This window comes from Neopsephotus bourkii, unplaced genomic scaffold (assembly GCF_033783945.1).
Source record: "Neopsephotus bourkii isolate Nb327-2 ecotype Australia unplaced genomic scaffold, CSIRO-AGI_Nbou_v1 NB_838, whole genome shotgun sequence".
Taxonomy (NCBI): Eukaryota; Metazoa; Chordata; class Aves; order Psittaciformes; family Psittacidae; genus Neopsephotus; species Neopsephotus bourkii.
Genome location: NW_026901334.1, coordinates 1755367 through 1783325, shown reverse-complemented (window position 1 = coordinate 1783325; position 27959 = coordinate 1755367). Strand labels below are relative to the sequence as shown.

The following is a 27959-nucleotide window of genomic DNA, read 5'->3' as shown; positions in this document are numbered from 1 at the left end:
TATTATAGCCCTGCAGCTCCGGTCCTTGGGGGGGGCGTGTGTCCATGGCCCCCCAACCTGGCCCTGGGGCAGGCTGGAGGTGGTGGCTGTCCCCTGTCCCCTCCCCTGTCCCCATAGCCCTGGCTTGGAGCCCACCACTGACCTTGGGCAGAGCTGCTCCGTGTCCCCTGTGACACGAGGGTCGTCTGGAAGCACCCCATGGGGTGACATGAGGGGTGCAAGGTGCTCTATGGGGTGACAGGGGTGGGTTGGGGGTCCTGGGGCTACCTCATGGGGTGACACGCAGGGGGTGCCCTGGGGCACGTTGCGGGGTGACACTGGGGGGGGTCCGGAGCGCTGTGGGGGCTGCTCCAGGGGTCCGCGGGGGGCTCTTAAAGGGCCCCGCACCCCAACGCCGCCGCCGCGCGCTGCGGGGGGCGCCCCCCGCCGGCTGCAAGGCTGCGCCCCGGGGCGGGGGGGGGCGGGCGCGGACGAGGGGGGGGGGGGGGGGGGCGGTGCGCGGCCCCTTTAAGAGCGGGGCGGCCCCGGCCGGAGCAGGAAGAGAGCCGCATACGGGCCTCGGCGAGCAGCTCCCGCGGGGCGGCCAGAGCCTGCTCCGCCCGCACGGCTCGGCCCGGCCCGGCTCGGCACGGCGCGGCCCGCTCCGCTCGCTCGGACCGCACGGCCCGGTACGGGGGGGACCGGGGGGGACCGGTGGGAGTCAGGCCCGGGGCCGGGGGGGCGGTGGTTGGAGCCCGACCTCTCTCCTTCCCCCCCCCTCCGGGGGCAGCGTTGGGGCTGTGCGGGGTGGGGAGGGGGTGCAGGGGGTGCGGGCCGGGGGGGTTCGTGCGGGGCCGGGAGCGCTCCCCCCCCCCCGCCTGCATACGTTGTACTTGGCCGGGCCGTGCTGGGGGGGGGGGGGGGGGGGGGGGGGGTCGTGGGGGGGGGGGGGGGGGGGGAAGGGCCCCACCGCCGGGGGGGGGGGCGGGTGCGCGGCGCAGGGGCTGCTGGGAGTTGTAGTCCGGCGAGCGCGTCGCTGCGCAGGTGCGTGTGAGCGCGCGGACTACAGTTCCCAACGTGCCGCGCGCGCGCGGCGAGTGGGAGGTGTGTTGATGGGCAGCGGGCGGGGCCAATTGGGGCGCGCCCTCCACCCCGCGCACCCCCACCCCCCCCTCACCCCCCCCCCCCACGTACCCGTTGGCCCTGCCCAATGGCGGCGGCTGCGCGCGGTGCGGGGTGGCCGAGGACAAGCGCGGCGGGGCCTGCGCTGCTCCGCGGGCGGGACCGCGGCCCTGACCCGGCACAGCGAGGGGAGGGGGGGGCTCGGGCGGCGGCCGCGGGGCAGGGACCTCGGCTCGGCGCCCCCCGCCCGGCCTCCATGGCCGCGGCCCGCCCGGGGGAAGGGGTGGGGTCGTGGCGCCCGGCCAAGGCTCCCTGTGGGCCCGCGGGGGGGGGGCACCCGGCCCGGCCCGGCGGAGGAGGGGGGGCACCCGGGCTGCAGGGTGGGGTCCCCCGGGGCGTGCGGCCGGTGAGCAAGGCCGCTCCTCACCCCCCCCCCCTTCCCCGGCCCCGAGCACCCCAAGGTCGTTTCCCCCCCCTCCCCCTCCCGCGGTGGGGGTGGGCCCGGCCGCGCTGCCCCGGCTCCGCTCCGCGCAGTTCGCGGTGGTTTTCTGCCGTTCCTTATCGGCCCCCGGCCGGCTCCGCACCCACCCCCAGCGCTGGGGGGGGGGCTGGAGGCCGCGCGGTTCGCAGAGATAATCCCCCCTCTCCCCTCCCCTCCCCTCGGTGGCTGCGGCCCTGGGAGCTGGAGGCCGGGCCCTGGGGGGGCTCTGCCGGGTAAAACCAACCCCGGAGCTGCGCAGTGGCCGCGGCTGGCGGAGGGGGACATGAGGGGAGGCATCACCCACCCGCAGCCTGCGGGGAGGCCTCGCCTTGGCCACGGCTGGGACAGTTCCTGGTGCCCTGGCTCTTGAGTTGGAGGTGACAGGTTGGGACTTGGGATCGTGCTTAAGGTATCCGCAGCTCCTGTGCTGAGCCCCCGCAGCAGAGCTGGAGGTTCCTGCTGGCTTCCCCCGGAGGGCTGCAGCCTCTGAGCAGCCTGAGAGTTGATGATGTCCCTGCTCCTTGCAGGGGGTTGGACTGGGTCCCTTTGAAGGTCCCTTCCAGCCCGCAGCGCCCTGTGAGGCTGGTGGCAGGAGGCAAAGGGGCTGATGGTGTGGAAGCGGAGTTAGGTTGCTTGCAGCTTGGGTTAAGGGCTGTGTGCAGGGAAAACCCTTGGACCTGAACATGGAACGGGACTCCTGGCACCTGGGACTTCCTCTTTACCAGTGCTTCTAAACCCCAGCGTTCCCGTGCTGAAAGCAACAGCTCCTGGTGTGCACCCGCAGCCTCAGCTCCTGGAGCACCTCTTACATGCAGGGCAAGAGCAGTTTCAGCTCAAGGACTCTTGGGAAGAGTTTGCTGCTGGTCTGAGCTCAACATTAGCCCTGTGCTGTTAAACGTCTCTGCTATCGAAACCATAACTCATACATAAAGTGCTTTATAGACACGGGCAGAGGAGGTCTCTGTCTGGAAGAATTTACAACCCAATGAGGACTGAAGCGGGCGAAAAGGTCATCCCACTGCTTTCTGAAGTTGCCTTTTCCTTTCTTTCTCTGGAGGCAATGTTTTATTTGGGGTTGTTTCTGCTGGTCCTGGTTGGAAGTGGCAGCGTGTGGCCCCTTCTGGAGGCTGGTTGGGGTGAGCTGGGCTGGTTTAGGTCTGGTGGGTTGCTGGAGATGTTGTGTTGCAACAGCTTCAAAAGCAAAAAGAGGGGAGACAGAAACGGAGCCGTTTATTCGAGAGGAGCCGTCGTGTTTAATATTCATCCTGGCCCCTGTTTAGGCTTGTTCTGGTGAAAGAGGGAGTGAAGAGGCGCAACCAAAACAGCGGGGAGATGGTGGGATTTTTCCACCAAGCCTTAATTGCGTTAGTAACTTGGGGAGGGTTTTGCAAGGCATGAGCTCTTCAGAAACTCGGTGAAGGAAAGGAGTCCTTCACTTTCTGCTGGCCTGCAACTCTTGTTAACACTTGGGTTTTCTGCTTGCTTGCTTTATTATATGCTCCTTGTGTTGTGGCGGTGGGTTTGATGCGTGTCGTGGGCTTCACAAGGTGAAGAGGTGCTGGGTGGAATTGCCTTGGCTCGGTGAAGACAATGGGCTTGCTTTTGTGTTTTGGGGCTTTGACAGCAGAATTGAAAGGTAAAGTTGTTTTCCCAGCGTGAGAACCTGGATGTCGGCTTGGGACGCAAATCAGGGAAGAAATTTATGCTGATCCCAAGGCTCTGTGATGGGTTGTGTGCACTGCCTGTCTTACTCCAGACGTTGTTTAGTGCTTGGGTTTAACTCTTTAAAATCAGGTCCCCAACCTAAAAAGCCAATTCCTCAAACCTAAAAATTGGGGCTGGGAAATGTCTGCGCTTGAGATGGAGCCTAAACTCTGAGAACTTGGTTTAATCTTGATTAAAACTGACACTTGAGGGGTTTTTCCCAGTGTTGGGATGCTGTGTTTGTGGAAAGAGAGGACTCCTGTGGCAAACAATTAGGATTCTACTTGTTATCTTATATAGTCAGAGCAATAAATTGTTGCTCTTAACTGTGCTCTCAACCAGCCTTAACCTCAAATTTGAAGAGTCTGGTTTCAGTCTGTAATTAAAAGCCTTTTGATGGGGAAAAACTCAGGGAAAGGGGGAAAGGCAGGCGGGCTCTGGGATGACGGGAAACGTTTGTACCCAGTCCCATGACCCTTTGATCCATACTGGTGTGTGGCTGTGCTCGGTGCTGGTTCCCCATCCGTCTGTCCCAATACCTGTGCCTGGAGCATCCCGCCGGTCCCAGAGGAGCTCTGGCAGGACGTCAGAGCGGGAGTAAACGAGGTCAGACGAGCGTCGGGATCCTCTGCGAGTATCCAGGGACAATTGTTTCTCGCCCAGCTCCGCGGCCGGATCGTCTTCCCTCCGTGCCCAGTTTCAGTTTCCCTGCCTCCCCGGTGTCACTGCCGGCTCCTGTAGCAGAGCCTGCACACGGAACTAAAGCGGGTTGGTGCCTCAGCCGGCGGTGGGGCTCCTTCCCCCTGTGGCGCTTGCAAACGCCCTGTGAGCCTGCGGGCAGCAGCCCTGGGCTGCAGGTGGAGGGAAGCTCTCAAGAGCAGAGCCCCCTCTGAATGTGACAAGGTGTGAGAAACTGGAAACTGCTGCGAGCTGCCCCGCGGTGCAGGTGGGAGCCAAGGCCACGGGGCTGAGATGAGCCGCAGATCCCCTGGCAAGCACCGGCTCTCTGACGCCGACCCCTTTGAGCGTGCATCCAGGAGGAGTGTTGGGAGCGGGACCTCCCTGGAGACAGCTTTGCTGTCTCAGATACTTTCCATGGAGCTCTTCGAAGCTGCGTCCCCTCCCTGGGTGCAAAGCACACGGTGCTGGTGCTTGTGGGTGGTTTCCTTGCACTCTCCGGACCATTTTCCATCCCCTTCCCACCCCTGCAGCTCTGTAATGCCCATCAAAACCACGGGAGATCCTCTCCTCGCTTTTGGAAGCGCTGCTGCCCCGCTTAGTGTCATAGCAGAGGATGCTCCAAGCGTCCCAGTGCTGCGTTTTAACTCCTTGTTGCCTGTTGTTAAACTCCAGTTGTGTGCCCTGTTTCCTTCCTGGTTCATGCACCTCCCTAATTCCCACCAGCAAACTGGAAACCAGTCAGTAGATATCTCTTCTTTCCTGTTTGCTTGACTGCCTGCCCAGCACAGAGCTGGGCAAGCATCGAGGGTAGGCTTGTAGGTACAGGTTGCTGCTCTCTGGTTACCCGGAGCCTCTTGCCCCAACAGGCAGGGTACACGCGGTACCGGTTCAGCGTTCCCTCCCTGCATCCCGGTTGTGTGCTGAGGAGGGGAGGAAAAGAGCTCCATGGCGGGACAGCGTTGGTGGGGATGAAGCATGTGGCGTGTTTGCTACTGGGATTCGCTGTTGCACGTCGTGTGGAGCCGAGAATGGCAAGCCGAGCTGTCTGTTTATCCACCAGCTAGGAATTACCTGAGGGACTGCCCTGCCCGGTGCGCTCTGCTTCGTCAGGAAACTCCAATCTTGGCCTTCATTTCTTTGGCCTTTTTGTCTCACCCTTCCTGGTGTAGAAAAGGGGTCTTTGAGGTGCGGTTTGAGGCAGTTGGGTTGGTGCTGGACCTCCAAAGCTGAGGGCAGGGGGAGCGAAGCAGGAAGCATCAGGGCTGTCAGAGGGGGAGGATGACGTGGAGGCTGCAAAGGGGAACCTGACATGGCAGTGCAGTGGGAGAGGGATGTGTGGGTTTGGGGCTCAGCTGGGGTGGAAAGCAGGGTGTGCGGGGAAGCGGATGGGTGCTGGTGCTGCTGGAATGGGATATTTGGGGTTGAGAGGTTCTCATGGCGCCCTGTGCGTAGGAGACGGAGAGGAGCTGTCACAGGGGAGGGGATTGTGAAGGGATGGGGCAGTTACTGTTGGCCTTCATCAGGGAAAGGGCTGGTGGTGACTTGGAAGGAGTTTGGCTGGAGCGGTGGGTGCAGGATTTGGCCTCTCTGCCTCTGAGGGTCTGTAAATGCCTGCAGAAGCTCTTGTTTTCATCCAGCCATGGTGACTGGGATGTGCTGGTGGCCCTGCAGCCCTCGTGCTTTGGGTCAGTGCTGGTGGCAGCTTTGCTTCTTCAGGACAAGCCCCCCCTTTGGCAAAGGGGCCAAATTCTGCCTTTCTGCAACACTGGCAGCTTATTCCTACGTGGATCTTGGGGCCTTCAGCATTATGGGGCTTTTGAGTTGGAGAAGAAACCTCCCCTTTCCGTATGCACTGTGCTCACAGGCAAGAACAGCGCACGGGTTCGTATCTTGTGTTCTCTTTCTCCCTCTGCATCCAACGTTTGGGGCTTTCTGCAGCACTGAGGAGAACCCGGGGCTGAGCAGCGAAGGGCTTGGTGCTGTGCAGGATCCCCTGAGCCCCCCGCTGTGGGTTTGCAGGGAGCTGCTCTGTTGCTGTACGCCAGCAGTGGAGCTATGTGGGAGAAAGCCCCATTGGAGGGCTGCAGCGTGAGGCGTGTGGGAACGCTTGGGCTTGGCTTTGGAAGGGTTTGTTCCAGCAGCAGAACAAGCAGCTTCCATTAACACAGGGGTGGCCCTCCCGGCCCATAAGGCAGTCAGGGATGCTCTCAGCAGGCTGGGGGCTGCCTGTGTAGGCTGCAGTGGCTCAGCTGAGGAGAGGAGCGACTGGAGTGAAGGCATCTGCGAGCCCTGCTGAGTGAAGGTGGGTCTGAGGGTCACTGCGTGGCTCTTGGCCTTCTCAGTGGATGGTGGCTTGTTTCTTGGCATGGAGACGTTCCTGTTCCCTGGTGGCTGTTGGTGACCGTCCCAGCACACAGACCTCATTCAGTGGACCCGGGACCATGGTGCTGAGAAACACCAAGGCACATCTATGGTGCCGGTGCTGGGGAGGCTTCTAGCACGCAAGTAAACCCCTGCAAGGGAAACACACGGGGTCCTTGGATCCGTGACTGCACAGGCTCGAAGCAAGGCACATTCCTGCTGGATTAACTGCGGTCTCTGATGACAAAGGAGCAAATTGGCACGGAGGTCTGGGTGGAGTAACCAGTTCAAGCTCACCTTGCAACATCACTGAGGTCTCGGGCCGGCCTGGTGGCTGCTCTCAGCCATGGAGAGTGGGTGGCTTTGGGGGGTGGCAGCTCGGGGAGGCTCTTTGGCTGTGCTGGGCCCGCTCTGGCACAGGCAGGGTGACGTAGGAGCAGAGCCCTGCTCTCTCAAGGGCTAAGGCTGCTTCTGGGGGTTGCCAGGAGTTGGTGCTGCAGCCGAAACCCAACTTCCCCGTGCACTGTGCGGGGCCCTGGAAGGAAATGCCTGCCCGGCAGTGGGGATCTGCAGCGTTGCAGAGCGTGGTGCTTGGTCCCTCGTCTGGTTTCTTTGTTGTGGAAGTGAGCTATGAGCATCTTCAGAGGTGGAGCCACGCTGTGACGTATCTGGGTGGTGAATAGCAGGAGGTCTGGGTGAGAGCCACAGCCATTAGATTCTTCCTTCATAAAGGAGATGTTCAGGCTGGATGTGCGGAAAGACGTCTTTACAGAGGGTGGTAAAACACTGGTATAGGTTGCCCAGAGAGGTGGTGGATGCTCCATCCCTGGCCAGGTTGGATGTGGTTCTGGACAGCCTGGTCTAGTTGAACATGTCCTTGCTCATTGCAGGCGGTTGGACTGGATGAGCGTTGCAGGTCCCTTCCAACCCAAACCATTCCATGATTCCATAGCCCTCATCCTGAGAGCTGCCTCTCTCCAGGTATTCAGGACACTCAGGGAGCCCTGGGCGCTGTGAAGGTGACTCTGCCTTTGCTGATTCTGGTTTAACTCTCTTAGTTAGCAGTAGTAATGCTCTCAGCACTGTGTTGGGCTTAGAGGTTGGAGCCTGGATCGGCTTAATGGGGAAGCAGGGAGAGAAACGGGGGTGGGATTGGCAAAGGGGTACTTGTTTGGTGGATTTGGTGTTGAAGGGGGTGGTTGTGAGCATTTCCCTCAGCAGCACTTGTCCTCTCGCTGCCCATGCTGCTAGGAAAAAGCCGCATCTGGCATTGTCCTCTTCTGGGCAAGCACTTGCACGCGAGCCATTTGAGAGCATGAGGAGCAAATAAACCCTTTCCTCCTGGTGCGTTCTGTAGCTGTGTCCCTCGTGATTTCCTCTCGTGCTCTGAGGAGTCCCAGACCTGCAGCATCTCCTTAAGCAGCACCAGAGGGACCAGCTCCACCTTGGCAGTGGTTCTCTCCCTGCTCTGGTGGGGCAGCACCATCTCTTCCACTGCCTGCTTTACAGCCTGCCTCAGTGGCAGGATTTAGGAGTCCCAATTCCAGGTTGTGGCTTGGCACAGCCGGTCGCTGTTCCACCACTGAGGTGCCTTGGTGAAGCTCTCTGCTTCTTCCCACTGCTGACACAGTGGTGAGGGCCGGGAGAGGGGCACATCTGAATACTGACATGATTATGAATGGGCTGAGGTGTAACATTTAAATTGGGCTCTTAGGGATACCGTGGTCTGCCTGCAGGAGCAGGGAGATGCTGAGTTACCCCAGAACCTGTCTGTCCAGGGGATGTGTCACCTTGATGAGAGCCTTGGGGTAGCCTGATTCGGTATCCAAGCCGAAACGCCGCTGTAACGTGGGCTTGGGACTTCTCCATCCGAATTCTTCAATGCAGCTCTTCCAGCCCAATTTAGATTCTCTGCCAAATATATCAGACCTACGCAGGCTGCTGTGAATGAGCACAGGATGCAGCCGTTCCCGAGCGAGGAAATGGCTGGCTGGCGGCTGGGGAAGGGCTGTCCTTGCTCCACCGGCTCTGCAGATCTGCCCCTCTTGGCCAGCCCCGGGAGAGGAGAGCACCAAGGCAAAGCCAGCTCTTGGCACCGCTCCTGCCTCCGAGGTGCTCTGCTGTGGGAGGGGATTAGTGTCATTACTCTGCTTTAAAGACGAAGGAAAACCAAGGTTCTGTATTACTTGTGGTCATCAAAGTTCCCAGGATGCTCGTTGAGGGTCTGAGGGGCGTTCGGTTCCAGACTTCAGTGGGAGCAATTACCAGATATTCTTCCTACCAGAGTTCCCTTGGCAGCAGTTGCAGGATGTGGGATTCTCCTTTCCTGCCTGAACTTCTGTGCTGCTAAACCCTTGTGCGTCCTGCCTGGAGATTGTTGTTTCTGTCGTGTGTTAGGTGTTTCTTCCTGGTCCGTCTAGGGCTCGTAAAGCGCTTTGGCTCTGCTAACATGAAGGATGTAGTGGTTGAAGGAAGGGCGGTTGATGGTACTGCGGGGTTTTGGGGTAGATTTGCTTTTACCTTGAGCAGCTCTTGGGATGAAGCAGTCCTAGAACGCAGGTTCACTGCGCTGGAGCTTCCTACGCTGCCCAGGCATTTCTTTCTAGACAGCAGGGAGAGGCAAACCTCCCTGGCAGGTCTGAGCTGGCAGTGGCAAGGGAAGCCCCAGCTGGTTTGCTTACCTGATAGTGGTGCGAGTTCATCAAGTTGGACTGAAACGAAGGCTGGGTGCTGGCCCTGAGGAGCCGGGGCTGCCTTCAGACTGTCCCAGCATCCCGGTTGCTTCTCTTCATGTGCAATTTGAGGCATTGGGAAGCGGGATGCTCGGAGAGCTCTGAACTGTGGGGGCATCAGAAGTAAATGCTTTGAGGAGGCAGTGGAGTGGTAGCTTGGGTGGTTGTGTGCTCAGGAGCTGACTGAATCCTCGTGATGTGGCCACTCTTGCTCCTTAGACGAGCCTTCACGTTGTGAATCCAGTGATAGGAGCTGTGGTAACAGAAGACCCTGCACTGAATGAAGGGAACATGATGCTTCCCAGAGTCAGGGCCTTCAGACAAGGAGCTGTGGGAGCTGTGGGAGCTGGAGGGACTGGAAAACAGAGCCATATTGTCCACCAGGAGCCCACAGATATTTGCAGGATGCTTGCTCTGCTCTGATCTCTTCACTTCAATAGCTGCATGATCTTGGTCATGCCATGTGTGTCCTCTGGTGTTCTACCCCACGTGTGATGTCCAGTCAAGACATAAGGAAGCTGCAGTCCCCTCTTAGCTGTTGATGGCTGTTACCTGCTAAACGCAGAAGAGATCTTCCCATTGCCCTGTCAATGTTTTAGATTTAATAAAAAACCCAAACCAAATCACTTTTATTTGATCCTAATTTTGCCACCCAAGGCCATTGGCTTCTGTTGGTACGCAGGGCCTTCCTCTCAGGACCATGAATCTTCTGCAGGTCCACGTAACTCAGCTGGGTTAGCACCAAGCTGCCGACAGCACATTCCTTTAGAGAGCAGTTGAATTCTAATAGCACCATGGAGTGGTTGAAACAGTGACTTCTCCCAGGCAGGCAAAACACCCTCCTTCGTTTCCTCCTGCCTACCACCACCTTCCCACCTTGCCGGCTTTGTGCTGCTGTGTGCTAGGTGTGTTTCCCCAGGCCTCTGCATAGTTTAGGGTGGATCCTGGGCAGAGGGAGACCTGCTCGGGCTTGTCCTTGAGCTGTTGCAGGGCTTGGTGTCAGCAGAGACGATGGCTCACGCTCCAAATGGCCGGAGAGCTGCCGTTTATCTCGAGGGATCCAGGCTTGCCCATGTGGCCGTGCAGCTGGGAGAAGGGAAGAGGGGAACTGGGATGATCGCTCCCTAAATATAAAGTGAAGAGACACAAGGGCTTGCGTTGTGTGACCTGTAATTGGGGTGAGCTATTCATAGGGAAAAAATGCCCATTTCTCCGGTCGGTGGTGAGTGAGGGCTGGGATAATGTTTGGGCCTTGGGCAGCAAACCACTGCCTTTTTTTTTGTACATATATATAGATACATCTATAGCAACATTATTTTAATAATCCTTTTCCAGCACATAGCAGGGTTTGTGCAGAGCCTGCCCTGGCTCTCATATGCACGTTTCCTCCAAGAAACGGGGCACAGCAGCTTGTGATCCCCGTTCCTTGGGTACCTTTGAGCTGCAATAACCCCTGTACTGTACCGTATAGTGTACAAAGAACCACGTGCTGTAGCCCAAAAGGCAGTTCCTCCCAGGAAGCCTCGTGCTGGGGATTGTAGAGGTGCCCTCAAGCCATTTTGCCTGATGCTCAGTGGAAAAGGCGAGGATAATTCTTCCCTTCCTGCCCCAAGCGGGTGCCTGTTACTGCTGCAGCTTCTCCTCTGTGCTGCTGGAGCTGGTGGCACCTGCGAGGAGAGGAGAGCTCTGCTCTTTGTAAAGGGCTTCGGGATCTCTTCCAGATGAAGAGCACATTGAAAACGTTCCCTGTTCCCCGCTCAGCAGATGTGACTCAGCTCTTCACCCGATACCTGCGCGGTTCCGAGCCCTTCCGAGCTGCTCAGGTTCCCTGGCTTGCCCAGTGCAAAGAGAGAAGGAAAAAACCCCCAACCGAACCACTAAGGTTACATGGAAAACTGGTAATTAAGCACCGTTTTGTCAGCGCTTTTGGTTGCGATCCCATCTTAATGTGGTCGTCTCATTTGAATGTAAATGTCACATTCCACAGCTCCTGGAGGAGAGCGGTGGGGGGACATCCCGCTGGGGGCGAGTGCATGCACAGGGGTTTCGGTTCGCTCCGTTCTGCTCTGCTGCAGTTCCTCTGATGGGTTGGGAAGGAGCAAGGGGATAACTTGAGCTTAGGGAAAGAACTTTTAAGCTCTGAGGAGCAGCATCAAACAGGAGGCGGCCCCAGTGTGGACCGGGTTGGATGCGGGACAGCCGGGGATGCCTTGAGCAGCATCTCGGGGTTCTGCACCACTGCTTGCACAACGCAACGGCAGCTTCTCCTGCCTGGAGTCTGGGCTTTGGAGCCAGGAGCAGCCAAAGCTCGCTTGGGTTGGTGTCTTGGAAAGGCAGAGCGGGCTCAGCACTGCTGAAAGGCGAATTAGCTGGGCAGTTAGGCCAGGCTTGTAAATCAGGTTGATAAATACATAGAGAGCTCTGGCGTTGCTGTAAACTCCCTCTTTCAACCAGGCTGTGTTTTATATGCACGGTGCTCCCTCCGCTGCCGTGGGTTCTATGGGAGGGCGAGCTCCAGGCACCTCAAACACGGGCACTTTGGGGTGAAATGTGGCTCTTTGTGACCCTGCAGAGACACTCAGTCTGGGACAGCGGGTGTGTGATGCTGCTGGGTGAGCAGAGGGTGTGCAGGGGGGAAAGAGCTGCCTGGTGGGAGATCCAGGGCAGGAGTGGGAGCCCCCCTTGGTGGCCCATTCAGACCTCACCCTTGCCAAGGTCAGGAGCTGGCTGGCTGTTGTGCCCATGGCTTTCCTCACTGTCACCCGGCCATCGGGACCTTTCCCAAGGGATTTTGCCCATCTCATTGCACTGCTGCGCCCTGTGCCTGCTCTGTGAACCTGTGGAGGTGGAAGGCTCTGTCTCCTGTTAATCCCCAGGCTTTGACACCCCGTCCATTCAGCCCCTTGACAAGTGATTTGGCTGTGATTTGAAGGGCCCAGCCTCTGTGCCTCAAGCATTCCAGGTGCTGAACCCATCCCTGGGGGGCTCAGGGCCGCCCGTCCCACCCCTCGCCACCGCAGTCCCCATGAGGGACACAAAGGATGTGTTGTGCTTGGAGAATGAGCTGCAAACTTGTACCACTTCCCATGCCAGCCCCCGGCAGTCCCATGACCCTGCCGCCGTTCCCACACTGTCCCGCTGCTCCTGCCAGCCCCATGGCTCGCCTGGGGGGGCCTGACCTGCTCCCCCAGGTCCCAGCAGTCCCTAGGGCCCGCCTGGGTGGGTGATGGAGCTCGGCTGTGTTGCCCGAATGCTTTGTAAATCATCTCAATTCAGAGGGGGAAGCAGGGGGAGGGAGGCTCTCGGGTTCTTTCCAGGGCCAGGAAGCATTTGGGGGGTGGGCAGAGGTGTCAGACCCATTGTTCAAGGGAGGGATGTGCTGTGGTGGCTCAGATCAGGGGGGTTCAGGGAGCCCTGGGGCTGTCCTGCTGGGGAGGAGGCAGTGGAGGCTTCCCCCGTGGTATCCCAGCCACTGGAGAGGCCAGGAGGGGTCCCTTGGACCCCGCTATGGGTGCAGAGATGCAGTGACCTTGCCCAAGGTCACCCCTCAAGCTGGTGCCCGAGTTTGGAGCTTTCCTGGTCCCCAGGCTGTGCTCAGCCCTTTCCTCCCTGGTGAGGGCTCCTTATCCTAAAACCCTGTGAGCCACGAGCCCTGAATCCAGCCCCTGCTGCTGCAGGAGCCTGGGAACCAGCTCTGGAGCCGGTGTCCTTGCTGTGGGCATCCTGGGAAGCTGCCTTGCTTCCATGCTTGGGCTTCATGGCAGGACTTGTGCATCCAGCCCCGCTCCTGGGGCTCGTCCCACCCTGAACCCCCGGCACATTTGCTTTGTACATCACTGGTGTTCATGTTCAGGGCTGTCCCTCAGAGCGGCGTCACAGGCTCAGAACTGCCCTCTCCCGTGTCCTCTTTGCCCAGAAGAAGGTGCAGAAATCCCTTCGGTGTTTGGGATTTTCCCCTCCTCTTGGATTAACGAAGCTTTTACAGAATGAGGAAACACAAAGAGCTCCTGGGGAATGGGCTCGGGATGGGGGGGCCGCATGTGTTGGAAGCCACTGTTGTTTTGTAACCTGGTTGCCAGCTCTGTAACGCGGCGCTGGGAGTCGCTTCCTGTGTAATTACTTGGGTTCTGGATGTGCTCCTGACTCACCCGTCCCGTTCCCCCCCATCACACGGGGGCAGCTGCTTCCCTCCGTGCCTCGGTTTCCCCATCTGTAAACCGGGGACGTTGATGCTTGCACGGTGCCAAGATGCCTTGTGTCTTCTCTTGATCCCAGTGCTTGGGGTGGTGGTGGTGAAACAGAGATGGAAAGGCAGGCGGCATCTCTGCTGCAAGGAGTACGGGGGTTGACTGAGGGGGAGAGCAGGAGAGCATCATTCCCCATTGTAGGAAGCAGGAGACAGGGCCTGGGCAAAGTTGAGGGTCTTGTGGGCAGCAGAGTGGTGAAGCTGGGCAGGTTTTGCTCTTGCCAGTGCTCGCCCCAGTGCCCTTCTCCCAGCGAAGGGGGATCCCTTTGGAATGGAGCTGCTCAATTCGCTCTGGCTTCCTCAGCCTTTGAAGAGAGGATGTGTTCAAAGCCACGTGGATCCATTTCTGCTGTGCTGGCGGGTCAGGAGTGACTTGGGTGTCTTTTCCCAAGCAAACTTGGGAAGGACTTGGTTGTCTTTTCCCATCCAAAACAAAAAGGGATGCTGGGGATGGACTCTTCATTAGGGACTGCAGTGATAGGACAAGGGGTAATGGGTTAAAACTGAAACAGGGGAAGTTTAGATTGGATATAAGGGGGAAATTCTTTCCTGTGAGGGTGCTGAGGCACTGGAATGGGTTGCCCAGGGAGGTTGTGAATGCTCCATCCCTGGCAGTGTTCAAGGCCAGGTTGGATGAGGCCTTGGGTGCCATGGTTTAGTGTGAGGTGTCCCTGCCCATGGCGGGGGATTGGAACTGGATGATCTTAAGGTCCTTTCCAACCCTGACTATTCTATGATTCTGTGAAACCCTGGGCATTGGAAAGAACTGCGGCTTCTGCTGGAGCCTTCTGAGATGGGGGCTGGTGCTGGTCTCTGTAAAGCTCAGGCTGGGCTGGTTGGTGCTCCCCTGTTCTGCACACCAGTGCCCTGGAGCACTGAGCTTGCTGCTGGGCCCTTCCCAAAGGATGCTCGTCACCAGTGCCCTGCCTGCAGACAAGGGGACCCCAGGAACAAGTGATGGGAATGGTTTTCCTGGTGATGCCCCATCCCTGGCAGTGCTCAAGGCCAGGCTGGACACAGGGGCTTGGAGCAAGCTGCTCCAGTGGAAGGGGTCCCTGCCTGTGGCAGGGGTTGGAGCTGGAGGAGCTTTAAGGTCCCTTCCAGCACAAACCAGTCTGTGATGCTGTGACTGTCATGAGTTCGGCTGTGCAGAGCAGGGCTGAATGAGCAAGGAACCTTCCCAGTAGAAGTGGTGGGATTGGGAAATACTCCTCGACTTGACTGATGAGGCTCAAGCCATTGTAGCCCAAGGCCAGGCATGCCTTGCCAGCTCGGTCCAGATGCAGCATGGCTGCGTTAACCCTGGTCCTTGCCGAGGCTTGCTTGCTCTGACCCAGATCCGTGCTCATTCAGTTCTTCTCCCTGATGCTTGAGAGCATCTGGGCTGCACTTCTCCTCCTTCCCAGAGCGGAGGTGAGCATGGATCCATCCTCACCTGCTGCCGAGGATGATGTCTTAGAGGAGGATGTGGAGAGGAGCTGGTACCTGATGCACGTTGGCATCGGCAGACAGGTCCCTGCTCTGCCTCGAGGGCTTTGCCCATGTGCTGTGATGCCTCCCGTGACTCACGGAGCTTCCTTCTTCTCCCGTAGCCTTTTGCATCGAAGATGGCGGGTGGCGTGGACGGCCCCATCGGGATCCCGTTCCCCGATCACAGCAGCGACATCCTCAGCAGCCTCAATGAGCAGAGAAACAACGGGCTGTTGTGCGACGTGGTCATCCTGGTGGAAGGCCAGGAGTTCCCCACCCACCGCTCCGTCCTGGCGGCCTGCAGCCAGTACTTCAAGAAGCTCTTCACCTCAGGGTTAGTGGTGGACCAGCAAAACGTGTATGAGATAGACTTTGTGAGCGCAGACGCCTTGTCGGCTCTGCTGGAGTTCGCTTACACCGCGACCCTTACCGTCAGCACTTCAAACGTCAACGACATCCTCAACGCCGCCACCCTGCTGGAGATCCCGGCGGTGAGGGATGTTTGCACGGATCTCCTGGACAGGAAGATTCTGGCCAAAAATGACCAGATGGATACAGTAGATCAAATTGATCAAAGGAACCATCTCAGAGCAAAAGAGTACCTGGAGTTCTTCCAGAGCAACCCCGTCAATGGCCATCAAGGCAGCTTTCCGTGGACCAACCCAGAGTTGAGAGACCTTCAGAGACTGAACTTCCGAGGCCAAGAGGAGGAGGAGGAGCCGGACTGCAATGGCATGGACTTGTACTCGCAAGCCCCCCTAAACGAAAGACCAAAGGCGAATGACTGTGATCCTGACAGCAACCCAGCCATGTGGCTGGACAGAGAGGAGGAGGAGGCGGCGCCTGGCTCCATGTTTTCCCCTTCTCAGAATGGACATTACAGCAGCCGTGGCCTGGCCACGCCGGGAGAAGAGGAGGGCACCCCGGGGGGCCCTCTGGACCAGCAGGAAGCCGGTGACTCCCCCAGCTTCGTTCCTGCTGGAGCGGAGACGGAGGATGATGGAAGGGAGGTGGATGGGATGGCTGCGAGCGCCCTGCTGCAGCAGATGATGAATTCCGTGGGGAGGCAGCAGCTCGGGGAGGACGACCGCAAGGATGACGATGGGGTCATGGATTATTACTTGAAATACTTCGGCAGTTCGAACGAGGGCGATGTCTACCCCTCCTGGTCCCAGAAGGTGGAGAAGAAGATCAGGGCCAAAGCATTCCAGAAGTGCCCCATCTGCGAGAAGGTGATCCAAGGAGCGGGCAAGCTGCCGCGCCACATCCGCACCCACACCGGCGAGAAGCCCTACGAGTGCAACATCTGCAAAGTCCGATTCACCAGGTAAGGAGCGGGCGGCCGCGGGGGGACCGGGGCTGCCCCAGGCACCACCGGCTCCTGGCTTCCCCTGCGGTGAGCTGGGGCAGTTTTACTTTGCCTGCTCGGGCAAGTGAAGGCCAGGGGAGCAGTTTGGATGCCTGGCTCTTGAGGTGTCTCAAGGGGCCTGGCTTGATGGCCATTGCCGCAGCATCCCAGGGTCCTGAATTGCTGGTGTCTGCTGAAAGCCTGGCCAGCCCTGGGCTTCTGCAAAGGCTGAATAACAAACAGGGTTGATGAAACAGAACTGCAGCCCTTGGTGTGTCCATCGTGGCTGGGGTGCCCAGGGTTGAGGCAGGAGCTGGGCAGTTTGAAGCCCTGGCAGTGGGGTTGGGAAGAGGTCGGACCCCGCGCTGCTCATGTCCAGTCTCAGCCAACCGTGATGCTTGGGGCGATGGTGGCCCCGAGCAGCACAAACCCCCGTGGTTCAGCTCCCTGGGGGCGTTCTCCTCAGCCCTGTTTCTAATCAGGGTTCCTGCGCTCCTCCCCTCCGTGCACCACGGGAGCGCTGAAGAAAGGGGATATTGTTCAAATCCCTGCGGTTCACTCGAGTCCACGCGTCCCAGCGCCGCCTCCTCGCTGCCCTCTGTGGCTGCCGGGGCTGAGCCAGGGCTGGGGTCCCACCCTGGTGTGTCCCCCATCCCTGCTGAGGGGCTCTGTGGGCTGCTCGTCCTTGGGGTGTTCCTCCCCTTGAGACATCCGACTGCACCCCTGCCAGCACCAGCACTGGGGTCCATGGGGCAGCCCATGGGTGCAGCGAGCAGCTCCAGTGTGAAGCCGATGGGGCCGTGTCCTGTCCCCCCCCCGGCGCTGCCGGCCCCCTCCCCAGTGCACAGCGTGGCCATGGCCGCACCCAGCCCCACGCTGGGGAGCTGAGGAATGCAGATAATGGCGGGGGCAGGATGCCAGCACCCGGCCCTGCCACGCGGCACCTCCCTGCCCGCTGCTGGGCCCGAGCACCTGAGCGGGACCGGGTCCTGCTGCGATGGAGGAGCTGGAGGGGGTGGGAACGCTGCGGGGTCCCTGGAGGAGGGGGGGAGGCCTGGGGACAGGGCAGTGGTGGGGCAGCACCAGCCCCATGGCCAAGGGGATGCGGTTCTGGGCAGCCTGATCTGGTTGAAGAGGTCCCTGCTCATTGCCAAGGGTGGAACTGGATGAGCCTCTTCCAACCCGGACTGCTGCGGGTACGGGACGGGGGCCTGCTCCCCTTGGCCTCCCGGTGGAGAACAGGGGGGAAGCGCTGTCTCCCTTCATCCCACAGCAGGGCTGTGCCATTTTCCAGCCACAATTCCTCCCCCTGCTTCTCCCTGCAGCTGGCATTTGGGCACGGGGGAGCCTGATGGGGACACAGGGACATGAGCGGTCACACTGCTTGTGGAGCACCCTCCATGAGGCTGCAGCTGGTTTCCTGCTCCCTCTGCCCTGTCCCCCCCCAGGGCAGCCTTGCCATGGGGCACAGCAGAGTGGGGCCAGCTCAGGCCTCTGGTCCAGGTCTCCCCTGCTCAGCAGTGGTGTCCATGGGTTGCTTTTTGCTGCTTCTCCCCCAGCACTTGGGGCTTGAAGCCTCATCTCAGAGCCTGTAATATCAGAGTGGGAGCAAACCTCACTCCATCAGCCCTATTACACCCCTTTGCATTCCTTCTGTGTACTCTCCATCCTCATCCCATCGGGTGACAGCTTGAAAACATCTCTTCCCTGTGCCATTAAAAACGCTGCGTACAGGAACATGGGATGGTTTGGGGTGGAAGGGACCTTGGAGCTCATCCAGTTCCAACCCCTGCCATGGGCAGGGACACCTTGGGGTGAAGGCTGTTTGATGTGGGGTGTTCCCTGCCACCCCCTTGCTGGCTGAGGACCGGAGCCCGTCGGTTCTCACTGACTTCTGCTTCCTGGTTCCTCTGTGTTGGCAGTGGGAGGAGCGCCGACGGCGCTGATGATGGCTGGTGTTATAACAGCGATAAGGTTTTACAGGGTTCCATAGGGGGTTACAAGCTGTTCTGGTGTGCACCGCGCTGCTCCCCAGCGGTGCTCAGCCTGGAGGTGGATGCGTCCTGAGCCTTTAATCCTTCCCTGCAGGTTTGGGGCTCCCTGGGCTCCTCGTGCCGCTGGGGTTGGGCCCCATGGCTGGCGGCAGCGGTGGCTCCATAGCAGGGACCTGGGCTCCCCGTGCGGACCCCGGCGGGGCCACGCGCCCCGGCCCTGATGGGGTTTTCCTGCTCACGGGGCTCCCTTGGCCTCCAGCCCGGCTGCTGCAAGGGCCCTCCCCTGGCCTGAGCGGAGCTCCCGTCCCCATGCTTGGACATTGAGGGGCTGGATGGGGCCAGAGAAGGGCAATGGAGCTGGAGCAGGGCCTGGAGCCCAATTGTGATGGGGAAGGGCTGAGGGACCTGGGGGGTTCAGATGGAGAAGAGAAGGCTCAGGGGGGACCTGATGGCTCCCTACAAGTGCCTGAGAGGAGGATGGAGCCAGGAGGGGCTGGGCTCTGCTCCCAAGGAACAAGGGATGGGACAAGAGGAACCGGCCTCAAGCTGCACCAGGGCAGGTTTAGATGGAGCTGAGGAACAATTCCTGCCCCAGAGGGTGCTCAGGCATTGGAACAGGCTGCCCAGGGCAGGGCTGCAGGCACCGGCCCTGCAAGGGTTCACACACCCTCAGTGCCATGGGTTAGGGGTGGCCTTGGCACTGCTGGGAACGGGTGGACTTGATGCTCTTAAAGCTCTGACCCTGCCCCAGGCGATGCTCAGCCCTGTCCCAGCACCTGGGGACGGAGGCAGCCCCCCCGCAGCTGACCTGCCCTCCCCTCCCTGTCCTTTGTGTCCCCCCCAGGCAGGACAAGCTGAAGGTTCACATGCGGAAGCACACGGGGGAGAAGCCGTACTTGTGCCAGCAATGCGGCGCCGCCTTCGCTCACAACTACGACTTGAAGAACCACATGCGCGTGCACACCGGCCTGCGGCCCTACCAGTGCGAGAGCTGCTTCAAGACTTTCGTCCGCTCCGACCACTTGCACAGGCACCTTAAAAAAGATGGATGCAACGGGATTCCATCCCGCAGGGGCCGCAAGCCCCGGGTGAGGGATGCGGGGGCTCTGCCCAGCACCCCGCCGGGGAGCGCCGAGGATGGGAGCTTCCCAACGGGGGGGGAGAGTCAGGAATCAGAGGACACCCAGCAGAGGAACGGCCCCGAGCAGCAGCACTTTGAGGAGCATTCGGCTACCGAAGCGTCGGGATTGAATGTAGCAGGAGGGTCGGCTGAGGGTAACACGCAAGGACTCTCCTAAACCAAAAACATAGCAGAAAGCATCACAAGAAAAACCAGAAAACAACCCCTTCTAGTTAGCAACTTTTCCTCCCGGTTTTTTTTTTTTCTCTTTAGAGATGTTTCTCTCCCTTTTTTTTTTAAGAAAAACAGAAAAAAAAGGAAAAAAAAAAAAAAGAGGGGAAAAAAGAAAAAAAAAGAATAGATTTTACGTTTCCAATCTTCCCATCGTAAGCAGGGCTCCCCCGAGGATCCCTCAGTAGCCAAGGACCTTCACTTGGAAAGGCAGGCGCTAGGCAGCACGGGGCGGGGATGGAAAGTGGCTCTGTCGCATGGAAAAGAGCTTCCATGTAAATCCAAAGCTTTATTTTGTGTCCAAACACACGTTAAAAAGAGAGAAGAAAAAATAATAATAATAATAAAAAAAATACTTATTTCAGAGAGATCTATTTAAGGAAAAAAAAAGCAAAAATAGCAAAAAAAAAAAGAGGTGGTAGGAGAGGAAGGGCTCGGTCAGGGGCCGGGAGCGGGGCCTTCCCCACTCTGCTCCATGGGAAGTCAGAGCCCCCGCGGGGGCTGCTGCATCCCGGGGCAGCATCCAGGGACATGGGGTCAGGGTTTTGGGGTGAGGGCTCAGGGTCGGCCCCGGCAGCCCCGTGGGAAGCTGGGATGGGCACCGGGGAGAAAATTGCCGAAAATTGCCTGAAATTTGCCCAATCATGTGAGGGCCGAGCGGGAGTTTGCAGGGTGGGACGTGGGGTGCGGGGACACCCTGTGATGGGGACACCCATTGTTGGGGTGGGGGCACCCAAGGCTGGGGGCATCCAGTGTTGGGGATACCCAAGGTGAGGGCACCCCATGTTGGGGACACTCCATGTTGAGGGTACCCAAGGCTGGGGACACCCTATGTTGGGGACACCTGACACTGGGGACATCCAATGTTGGGGGTACCCAAGGTGAGCAAACCCCATGTTGGGGACACCTCACACTGGGGACATCCAATGTTGGGGGTACCCAAGGCTGGGGACACCCTATGTTGGGGACATCCAGTGTTGGGGGTCCCCAAGGTGACGACACCGTCCCCATGCCAGTGCCACCACCGAGGGTGCACCCATCCCAGGGGGTCCCTGTGCTCCCGGAAAGGAGCCGAGATGGACCCGGCACCGGATGGATCCCACCGGCCCCTTCCCAGCACCGATGGGGCTGGGTTTGGGGGGGCTCCAGCTCTGCCCCCCCCCCAATCTCCGCAGTGGTTTTTGGGCAGCGGCCGGCACAGCAGAGCCCCGAAAGCGCCTAAAAATGGGCAATTCCTGTTGGAAAAGGTTATTTGAGGTCTCCCTTGAGGGGGCAGGAGGCCTTTGGGCAGGGAGGGGGGTGAGGAGCTGCACCCCCCGCTCCCCCAGCCCCCCCTTCCCAAAAAGTAAATATATATATATATATAGAGATGCTCTATGGCTTGAGAGGCGGGTAAAGACCCCTTGGGGTTAGCGGAGGACGATGAGAAAAGGCACCTTTCAGCTGGTCACCTGTTTTCTAAATGCACATTTTTAAATGAAATGAAACAGAAAAGAAAAAAAAAGAGATTTTTAAGCCCTTTTATTTAAAAAAGAAAAAAAAGCACTTTTTAGATTCTCTTCCTTTTATTTTTTTGGTTTTATTTCCTTGGGTTTTTTTGGTGTTTTTACTTTTAAATCAGCAAAGAGCAGGTTTTATTGGCCGAATGTATTTTGGAGAGGGAGTGAGACGGGAGCGTGTGCTGGGGGGGAGGGCTGAGTGGTGGGGCTGGGGGAGAGACGGATGTTTTATTTAATGCAGAAATAAAAACAAAGCAAAACACACAAAAAAAAAGCAATAAAAAGAATTAAAAAAAAAGGAGAATTAAAAAAAAAAACCAACCATGATAAAAAACCACAATAAACCAGAAAAAAAAAAATAAATACAAAGAAGTCTTAGCACTTTGCGATGGAACGGGTACTTTGAGCTCACTTTATCTTAATTTAAAAAGCAAAAGCGAAAGATGTTTACAAGTGAAAAAAAAAGAAAAAAAAAACAAAAAAAAAACTTCTACGGAAAAAAAAAAATTATTAAAAAAAAAGCCTAAATTTATTTTTGTAAGAAAAAAAATAATGTGTATATATATATATATATTTAACAAAGAAAGAGAAAAACCAACAAAAAAACCCCATCGGCAGAACCCCAGCGCTCAGTTGATGGAGCCCCAGTGGTGGGATGGCAGGAACGGGGCTCATTCCCACAGCAGGAAGGCCACGGATGCTCGGATTCCGGGTGGGAATGCCGGGGGTGCTGGGGGCTCTGTGCTGGTCCTGTGCTCCCCTTTATGATCAGTTTATTCTGTTCTCTCCCTTCCATGTTCCATAGCCAGTGCTAGGCCAGGCATCGCTCTGGACACTGGGGGGGGTTTAGGACCCGATGCTCCCTGGGCTTTGCATCCCCTCCAAATTCAGACCCAGGCATCCCATCCCTTGGGAAGGGGCGCAGGTAACCCCCCCCATTCCCCCTCTTTCCTCTGCCTAGCACTGGCTAACCCTGGCATATGCAAAGAGAAACCCCAGCGTGGCATTGTAAATAGACACTGACTCGAGGTTCTTTCTCGTCCTTGTTGTGGTATCTCTGCTCTAGGTTGTGTTGAGTTTTCATTGCCCCCCCCCTCTATTCCCGGTCCTCAAAGGAGCCCTGGAAGTTTGTGGGGTTTGGGGCACTGGAGGGGTGAACCTGCGGCTCCCTGGGCAGGGCTGGGAATGGGAGAGGGGAGAAAGGAGTAAGGGGGGGAATAAAGAGGGAAATCAGAAACTCAATGGTTTAGGGTGGAAGGGGCCTTAAAGCTCATCTAAAGCCACGGGCAGGGACCCCTTCCACTGGAGCAGCTTGCTCCAAGCCCCTGTGTCCAACCTGGCCTTGAGCACTGCCAGGGATGGGGCAGCCACAGCTTCTCTGGGCACCCTGTGCCAGCGCCTCAGCACCCTCACAGGGAAGAGCTTCTGCCTAAGAGCTCAGCTCAGTCTCCCCTCGGGCAGGTTCAAGCCATTCCCCTTGGCCTGTCCCTACAGGCCCTTGTCCCAAGCCCCTCTCCAGGTTTCCTGCAGCCCCTTTAGGCACTGGAGCTGCTCTAAGGTCTCCCCTTCAGGAGCCTTCTCTTCTCCAGGCTGCCCCAGCCCAAAGAGGGATCGGAAAGGAGTAAAAGAAGGGGAAAAAGAAATTGGTGGGAGGGAGTGAAGAAAGAAAGGGGAATAATAAAGGGGGTGGGATAGAGAAAGTGGGCTGAAAATAAGGGAGAAAAAATAAGGGGAAGAAAAAAGGGGTAAAAAAACCAGATAAAATGGCAAAAAAAGAAAAGGAAGAGGAGAGGTTTATTCTCAGGATTCCCACAGCAAGGATGTCCCCAGGCTTGGGACAGCCCCGTGCCCCCCCCAGCCCAGCCCTCGCTGCAGCACTTGAGCACAGCTTCAGTTTGCACTAAACGATAGAAAACAGGCAAAACCCCCCCAAACCCCGCTGGTTTGTCCCGTCCCATCGCCCCCGTTCCTTGTCGTGGTTTCCTTTGGGTTGATTTTGGTTGAGTTTGGGTTGATTTCTGCAATTCAGGTCGTGATAAAAGTGTTGCCAAAGATCCTGCTGAGTTAGGCCCGGCCGGGAAAAACCAGGAATAAACCAAAATGCATTAGAAGTTCCCAAGCCCTGGCTGACCCCCCCCTTCCCATCCCATTAATGAGGGAAAACAGAGGGAAAATGAAGCTTTTTGGTACAAAAGCAGTAAAAAACCCTCTAAAACCTCCCCTTGCCCCAGTGTAAGACTGGGGGGGGGGGTCATGTCCATCGCCCCCCGAGTGATGGGTTTGGGGTGTATTGGTGGCAATGGGGAGGCTTTGGGGGGGGGGGTTCATCCCTTTCCACCCCCCAGTGTAAAGATGCTGCATTGAGCCCCACTGGGGGCTTGTAACCCCCAAAGTGGGGCTAAGGGGGGGTCCCTGTGATTGAGGTGGGGGGGGCTGGTTCTGCAGGGTAAAGGGCTGATGCCCCCCCTTCAATCCCCATTCAGCACCCACCACTCAGTGCGTGCGTGTGTGTGGTTGTGTGTGTGTGCGTCCCCCCCATAAAAACCCACCTGATTTGGGTATTTAAAAGCAAATAAAAGTTCTATCGGAGCTCGGATTTATTTATATTTTCGATTATAAAGGTTTATTTAATAAAGAGGAACCGTTTTGAATGGGGGGGGCAAACTGTAGCAAACGTTGTGTTTTATAGTGATTATATATATATATATATATACACACACACAGCGAGAGCTGGAAGGGCTCCTGGGGCAAAGGGGGGGGACGGGGCCAGGTGAGCCCAAGCGAGGATGCTCGAGCCGGGGCCACTTCTTGGTTTCTTCTTTTCCTCCCCTTTTTGTGTTTTTTGGGGTTTTTATTTCTCTGCGTCTTTCTATCTATAAAGATAATTATTCAAAGAGATTTCTCTATTGAAAGCACTCGCAAGGTTGCAGCGGTTTTTATGTGTAAAAACTACTTTTGTGGTCTCTTTTTTTTGGGGGGGGGGGGGGGTTTCGAAAGGTGTGAGGAGAGAGACGGAGAATGAAATCTATCTATATTCAAACAAGCACAGAAAAGACATTCCATAGATTGTAACTTTGATAGCTCTTTATAAAGTGTGGGAGAGGAGGAAAAAGAAATACAACAAAAAAACACAAAAAAAGATAAAAATTAAAATAATAAAAATTGCACTTTTTTTTTTTTTTCGGGGGGGGGCTTTAAAAACAGAAAAGAAAATAAACTATATATTAAAAACACCCGAGCGAGCGGTTGTGGTGATGTTTGGGGGGGAGGGAAGAAGCTTCTTGGGGGGTATTTCTGTTTTTGGGGGGCTTTAAGGCCGATTTGGGGTGGGGTATGGGGGGGTCATTCCTGGTGCTGTTCCTCAGTGTCCCCAATGGGTACAACCCCCCCCACGCTGTAAAGTGGTGGTGCAGGATGGGGGGGTGGACCCCCCTCCCCATCTCCCCCCATTAAGCTGCTGGTGGGGGACTAAGGTGTGATGGGGGGGCACAGATTAGGACCAGGGCAAACACCCCAGATGGCAGCGGGTTAAGGAGCCTTCGGGGATGGGGTTTGGGGGGTTCACCCCCCCCATGGGTGTTGGGACCGGCTGTAAGTGGGGAAACTGAGGCATGGAGAGGGGACCCCAAGATCCAACCCCCCCATTCCCAAGCGAGCCCCATCACCCCGGACCCCCCCTTTGCCCCCCCCCAGGACCCATCCAGGGTTAGGGATTACCGTGTGTCATAAGCTTCCTAGTTCTCGGAGCGCGAAGGGCTTTGGGGTTTTATCTCCCGGGATTTAGTGGCCAAGTCGCCTTCCCCAGCGAGACGCCCTAATGCCACTTAACACCTGGGAGCCGCGAGGCTCATTAGGGGCGTCAGGGGCAATTAGCGAGGGAATAATTAGGGCAGGGGCCTGGTGGGTCTAAGCCCCATATGTGCCTGTGCTGGCAGGGGGGGTGGAAGGGACCCCTCCATGATGGGGGACATGAGGCAGCAGGTCCATTCGGGGGGGTGGTCCCTCTTTGGGATGTGAACCCCGGGCTCAGGCTTCATCCCAGTGGGGGCCCAAGGGGGGGCCCTGGAGACCCCTTGGGGTGATGGGGGACACACACACACGGGGCAGGCAACATCCAGAGCATCCCTGCCATGGTTTGGGGGGGTCACATCAGGGCTTCCCCTGCCTCCAACCCCCAAAGCAGGGTGGGGGCTACAGGAAAGGGGCCCGGGGCAGGAGGGGACCCCAGGGAGCAGGAACCCGTCCCCATCCCCAGCGGCTGCGTTGGGGGGCAGGCGGCAGGGCCAGGGGGGGCACGGGGCGTGCCGGGGGGCACCAGGGGCAGCAGCAGCCGTACAGGGCATAGGGGTGGTAGAAGCCGACGTTCACCCTGTGAGGGGGAAGCAGAGCAGCCGGGTCAGCCCTGAGCCCCCAGAACCCCCCCCCCCGGTCCCCATGGGCCCCCATGGCCCCGCTGACCTGCGGACGCGGCGCCGGGCGCGCCGGCGGTGGTAGTCCCCTTTGGCGAAGTCCTCCAGGTTGGCCGGGTGGATGGCCCAGAAGTGCCCTTTGCCGTTGTCGCTGCGCCCGGCCTTGACGAAGCACTCGTTCAGGGAGAGGTTGTGGCGGACGCTGTTGCGCCAGCTCTTCTCCTGCGCCGAGGGGGCCATCAGCCAAGGAGTAGGCACCAGAGTGAACGGCGCCCGACCCGCACACGGGAACCAGCCCAGGATGGGGATGCCGGATGGGGCTCGTTGGAGAGGGGGTGAGTGAAACCCAGCGCTGTGGGCGCAGCCCCCCGCTTGCCCATCCTGACCCATCACCACCCTACCAAACCCCAGGAGAACGGGTCTGGGAGGCACTCACCTTGTTCTTGAAGTAGGGGTAGTTGTCCATGATCCACTGGTAGATGTCGGAGAGCAGCAGCTTCTTCTCGGGCGAGGAGAGGATGGCGGTGGAGATGAGGGCGATGTAGGACTGCGCTGGTTTGTCCCCGGGCTCTGCTGGGGGCCGGGGAGGTGCTGGGGGGCTGCGGCCGGGGGGCTCCGGGCTGAGCCCCGGGTCCCCCTGCGCTGACAGCAGGTACTCGATGGTGAAGGAGGCCCCGGGCGGGCGCTGCTGCCCGGGCCCCGCGTCCCCCATGGTCCCGGTGGCGCGTGGGGAGCGCAGCGGGCCCGGGCGGTAATTAGTGCAGATTAGAGCCTCGGCTAATTGTGTTTTCACAAACGGGCTGCCTCCAAAGCGGGTGTTTATCTGGCAAAGCCGCGGCTTTAGCGGGATTTGGACCTCTAAGCCTCATCAATAAAATGATTAATCCAATGGAGGTGGAGGAATTCAAAGTGGCACCGAGGTGCCCGTGGGGCCACCGCCGCTCCTCCTGCACCCACTGCATCCATAACCCCCCACGGAGCTGGGTTTGGGGTGAGCGGAAAGCCCATTGAGCCAAAGGCAACACCGCGTTAAATGTAAATCTTTCTTTTTATTTAACAAACACTATAATTTGAACTTTGAAGAATGTGTACTGAGGGAAAGAAAAATAATTTTCTTTTTGTATTTTTTCTTTTTTTTTCTTTTTTTTTTCTTTTTTTTTGTCTTCTCTTTACAAAAAGAAAAAAACACCAAAAAAAAAAGGGGGGGGGAAGAAACAGGATATAAGCAAACAAACATATGTACAGGAAGAGCTGGCCAACTCAAACACAAAAAGCAGTAACACAACCATGATGTTTCCAACCAGTGGCTTGGCCTGGAAAATGTAAGAAGCAATTAAATTAGAACACAAATATTAGGAACAAAAAGTGGACTCTAAAGCTACCGTGTAGCCAGGGACCGAGCCACCGAACTTCAGCCAGCGAACCCCAACGCTCCGAGCCCTACCCACGCTTGCTTTAACCCCCTGCCCACCCCGCTGAACCCTGACAACGTATTGCTCCAGACACAAACAGAAGAGAAAGAGGGAAGGAAAAGGAAAGTCCACGGTGAACAAGCGAGAGCGTCGCTGGGGGGGGGCTCGTGGTGCGGCTGCCCCCGGCCACAACGCGCCCGCAGGATGCTGAGGGGACATCGGGGGGGTTCAACACCCCCCAAGCCCCTTTTGCCTTCAAGTTTTTGTTTGAGGAGACGAAACGGAGCTGGGCAGGAAGGGCTGGGAGCAAGGATGAGCCCTGGGAGAGAGCGGGAGAGGAAGCTCCCAAACCCCCCAGTGGAAGCTTCCTGCTCGGCAGCACTTAGAGAATCAGTTCTGTACTTTGGGGCATCACTACAAGGAATCCGCATCGCTCTGGGGGGACCTCGGTGGCTTTTCTGGTGAGGTGACATTGGCCGTGCTTTGCTTTTCCCCAAGCACAGGGTTGGGTTTGGTGCTGTTTTGGCCTAAGGGGAGGCAGGAGGGTTGGGACCGTGCTGGCAGCCGGGAACAGCAGCTCCCCATGGCACCTCTCACCCAGAGGTTTCCACGCAGCAGCACAAGATGATGATGTGCTGGCAGCCCTGGTGCTGGGCATGGGGACACGGCTGCTGCGTGCCACCCATCCTGCTTCCAGTGTTTCTCCCTCTGCACTGAGAAAAGCCAGCGAGGTCCAAAGCAAAAGAGAGTTCAGAGGTGTCAAGTTAATTACAAAAGTTCCCTAGGTTCCCCGTTTGCAAACTCAAAGTAACGACGTTTTGCCACCAAGAGCATAGCAGTAGCTTTTGGGTCTGGGACCAAAGTCTTGAACAGAGAAGTGGAAAGCCCAGAGGCTGTTAACGCGCCGTCCGCATCGTCCCTCGGCTCTGTCCTCAACACCCTGCGCCAAGAGTGCCGCCAGCAGCGCCGGTGCCGGGCCGTGCACTGGGTCGTGACTGAAAGAAACCTGAATTGGAGTTTACCGAGGTAGTTGGCTAGAAACTGAGATTCCCCCACCTGGCACCTTTGTCGAAGGCCCTCGCCCCCCTGCCCTGCTCCTCCTCACGTGCCAGGCGTCCGGCTGTCCTGCAGGTCACTGCCACCACCTCCAGAACCGAAGCCGCCTCAACG

The 27959-nt window shown here is 57.9% G+C and overlaps 2 protein-coding genes and 1 long non-coding RNA gene across 3 annotated transcripts; 2 read left to right on the top strand and 1 right to left on the bottom strand.

Annotated features, from left to right (window-relative positions):
* The first annotated feature begins 530 nt into the window (after positions 1–530).
* ZBTB7A (zinc finger and BTB domain containing 7A) lies at positions 531–19472 on the top strand. Its single transcript, XM_061355908.1, has 3 exons — positions 531–668; positions 14899–16103; positions 18963–19472. Exons 2-3 carry the CDS (start codon positions 14914–14916, stop codon positions 19414–19416), a joined length of 1644 nt encoding a protein of 547 aa, XP_061211892.1. The 5' UTR covers positions 531–668; positions 14899–14913; the 3' UTR covers positions 19417–19472.
* LOC133213698 (uncharacterized) lies at positions 4081–5081 on the top strand. The gene is made up of 2 exons (XR_009725858.1): positions 4081–4704; positions 4834–5081. It is a non-coding gene; the product is annotated as an uncharacterized LOC133213698 (long non-coding RNA).
* Positions 19473–25147: 5675 nt separating the features above from the next.
* On the bottom strand, positions 25148–26319 carry LOC133213697 (forkhead box protein L2-like). Its single transcript, XM_061356121.1, has 3 exons — positions 25814–26319; positions 25427–25599; positions 25148–25337 (listed from the first exon to the last, which is right to left on the bottom strand). The coding sequence occupies exons 1-3, from the start codon at positions 26087–26089 to the stop codon at positions 25160–25162; spliced, it is 627 nt and encodes a 208-aa protein (XP_061212105.1). The 5' UTR covers positions 26090–26319; the 3' UTR covers positions 25148–25159.
* Positions 26320–27959: the final 1640 nt, after the last annotated feature.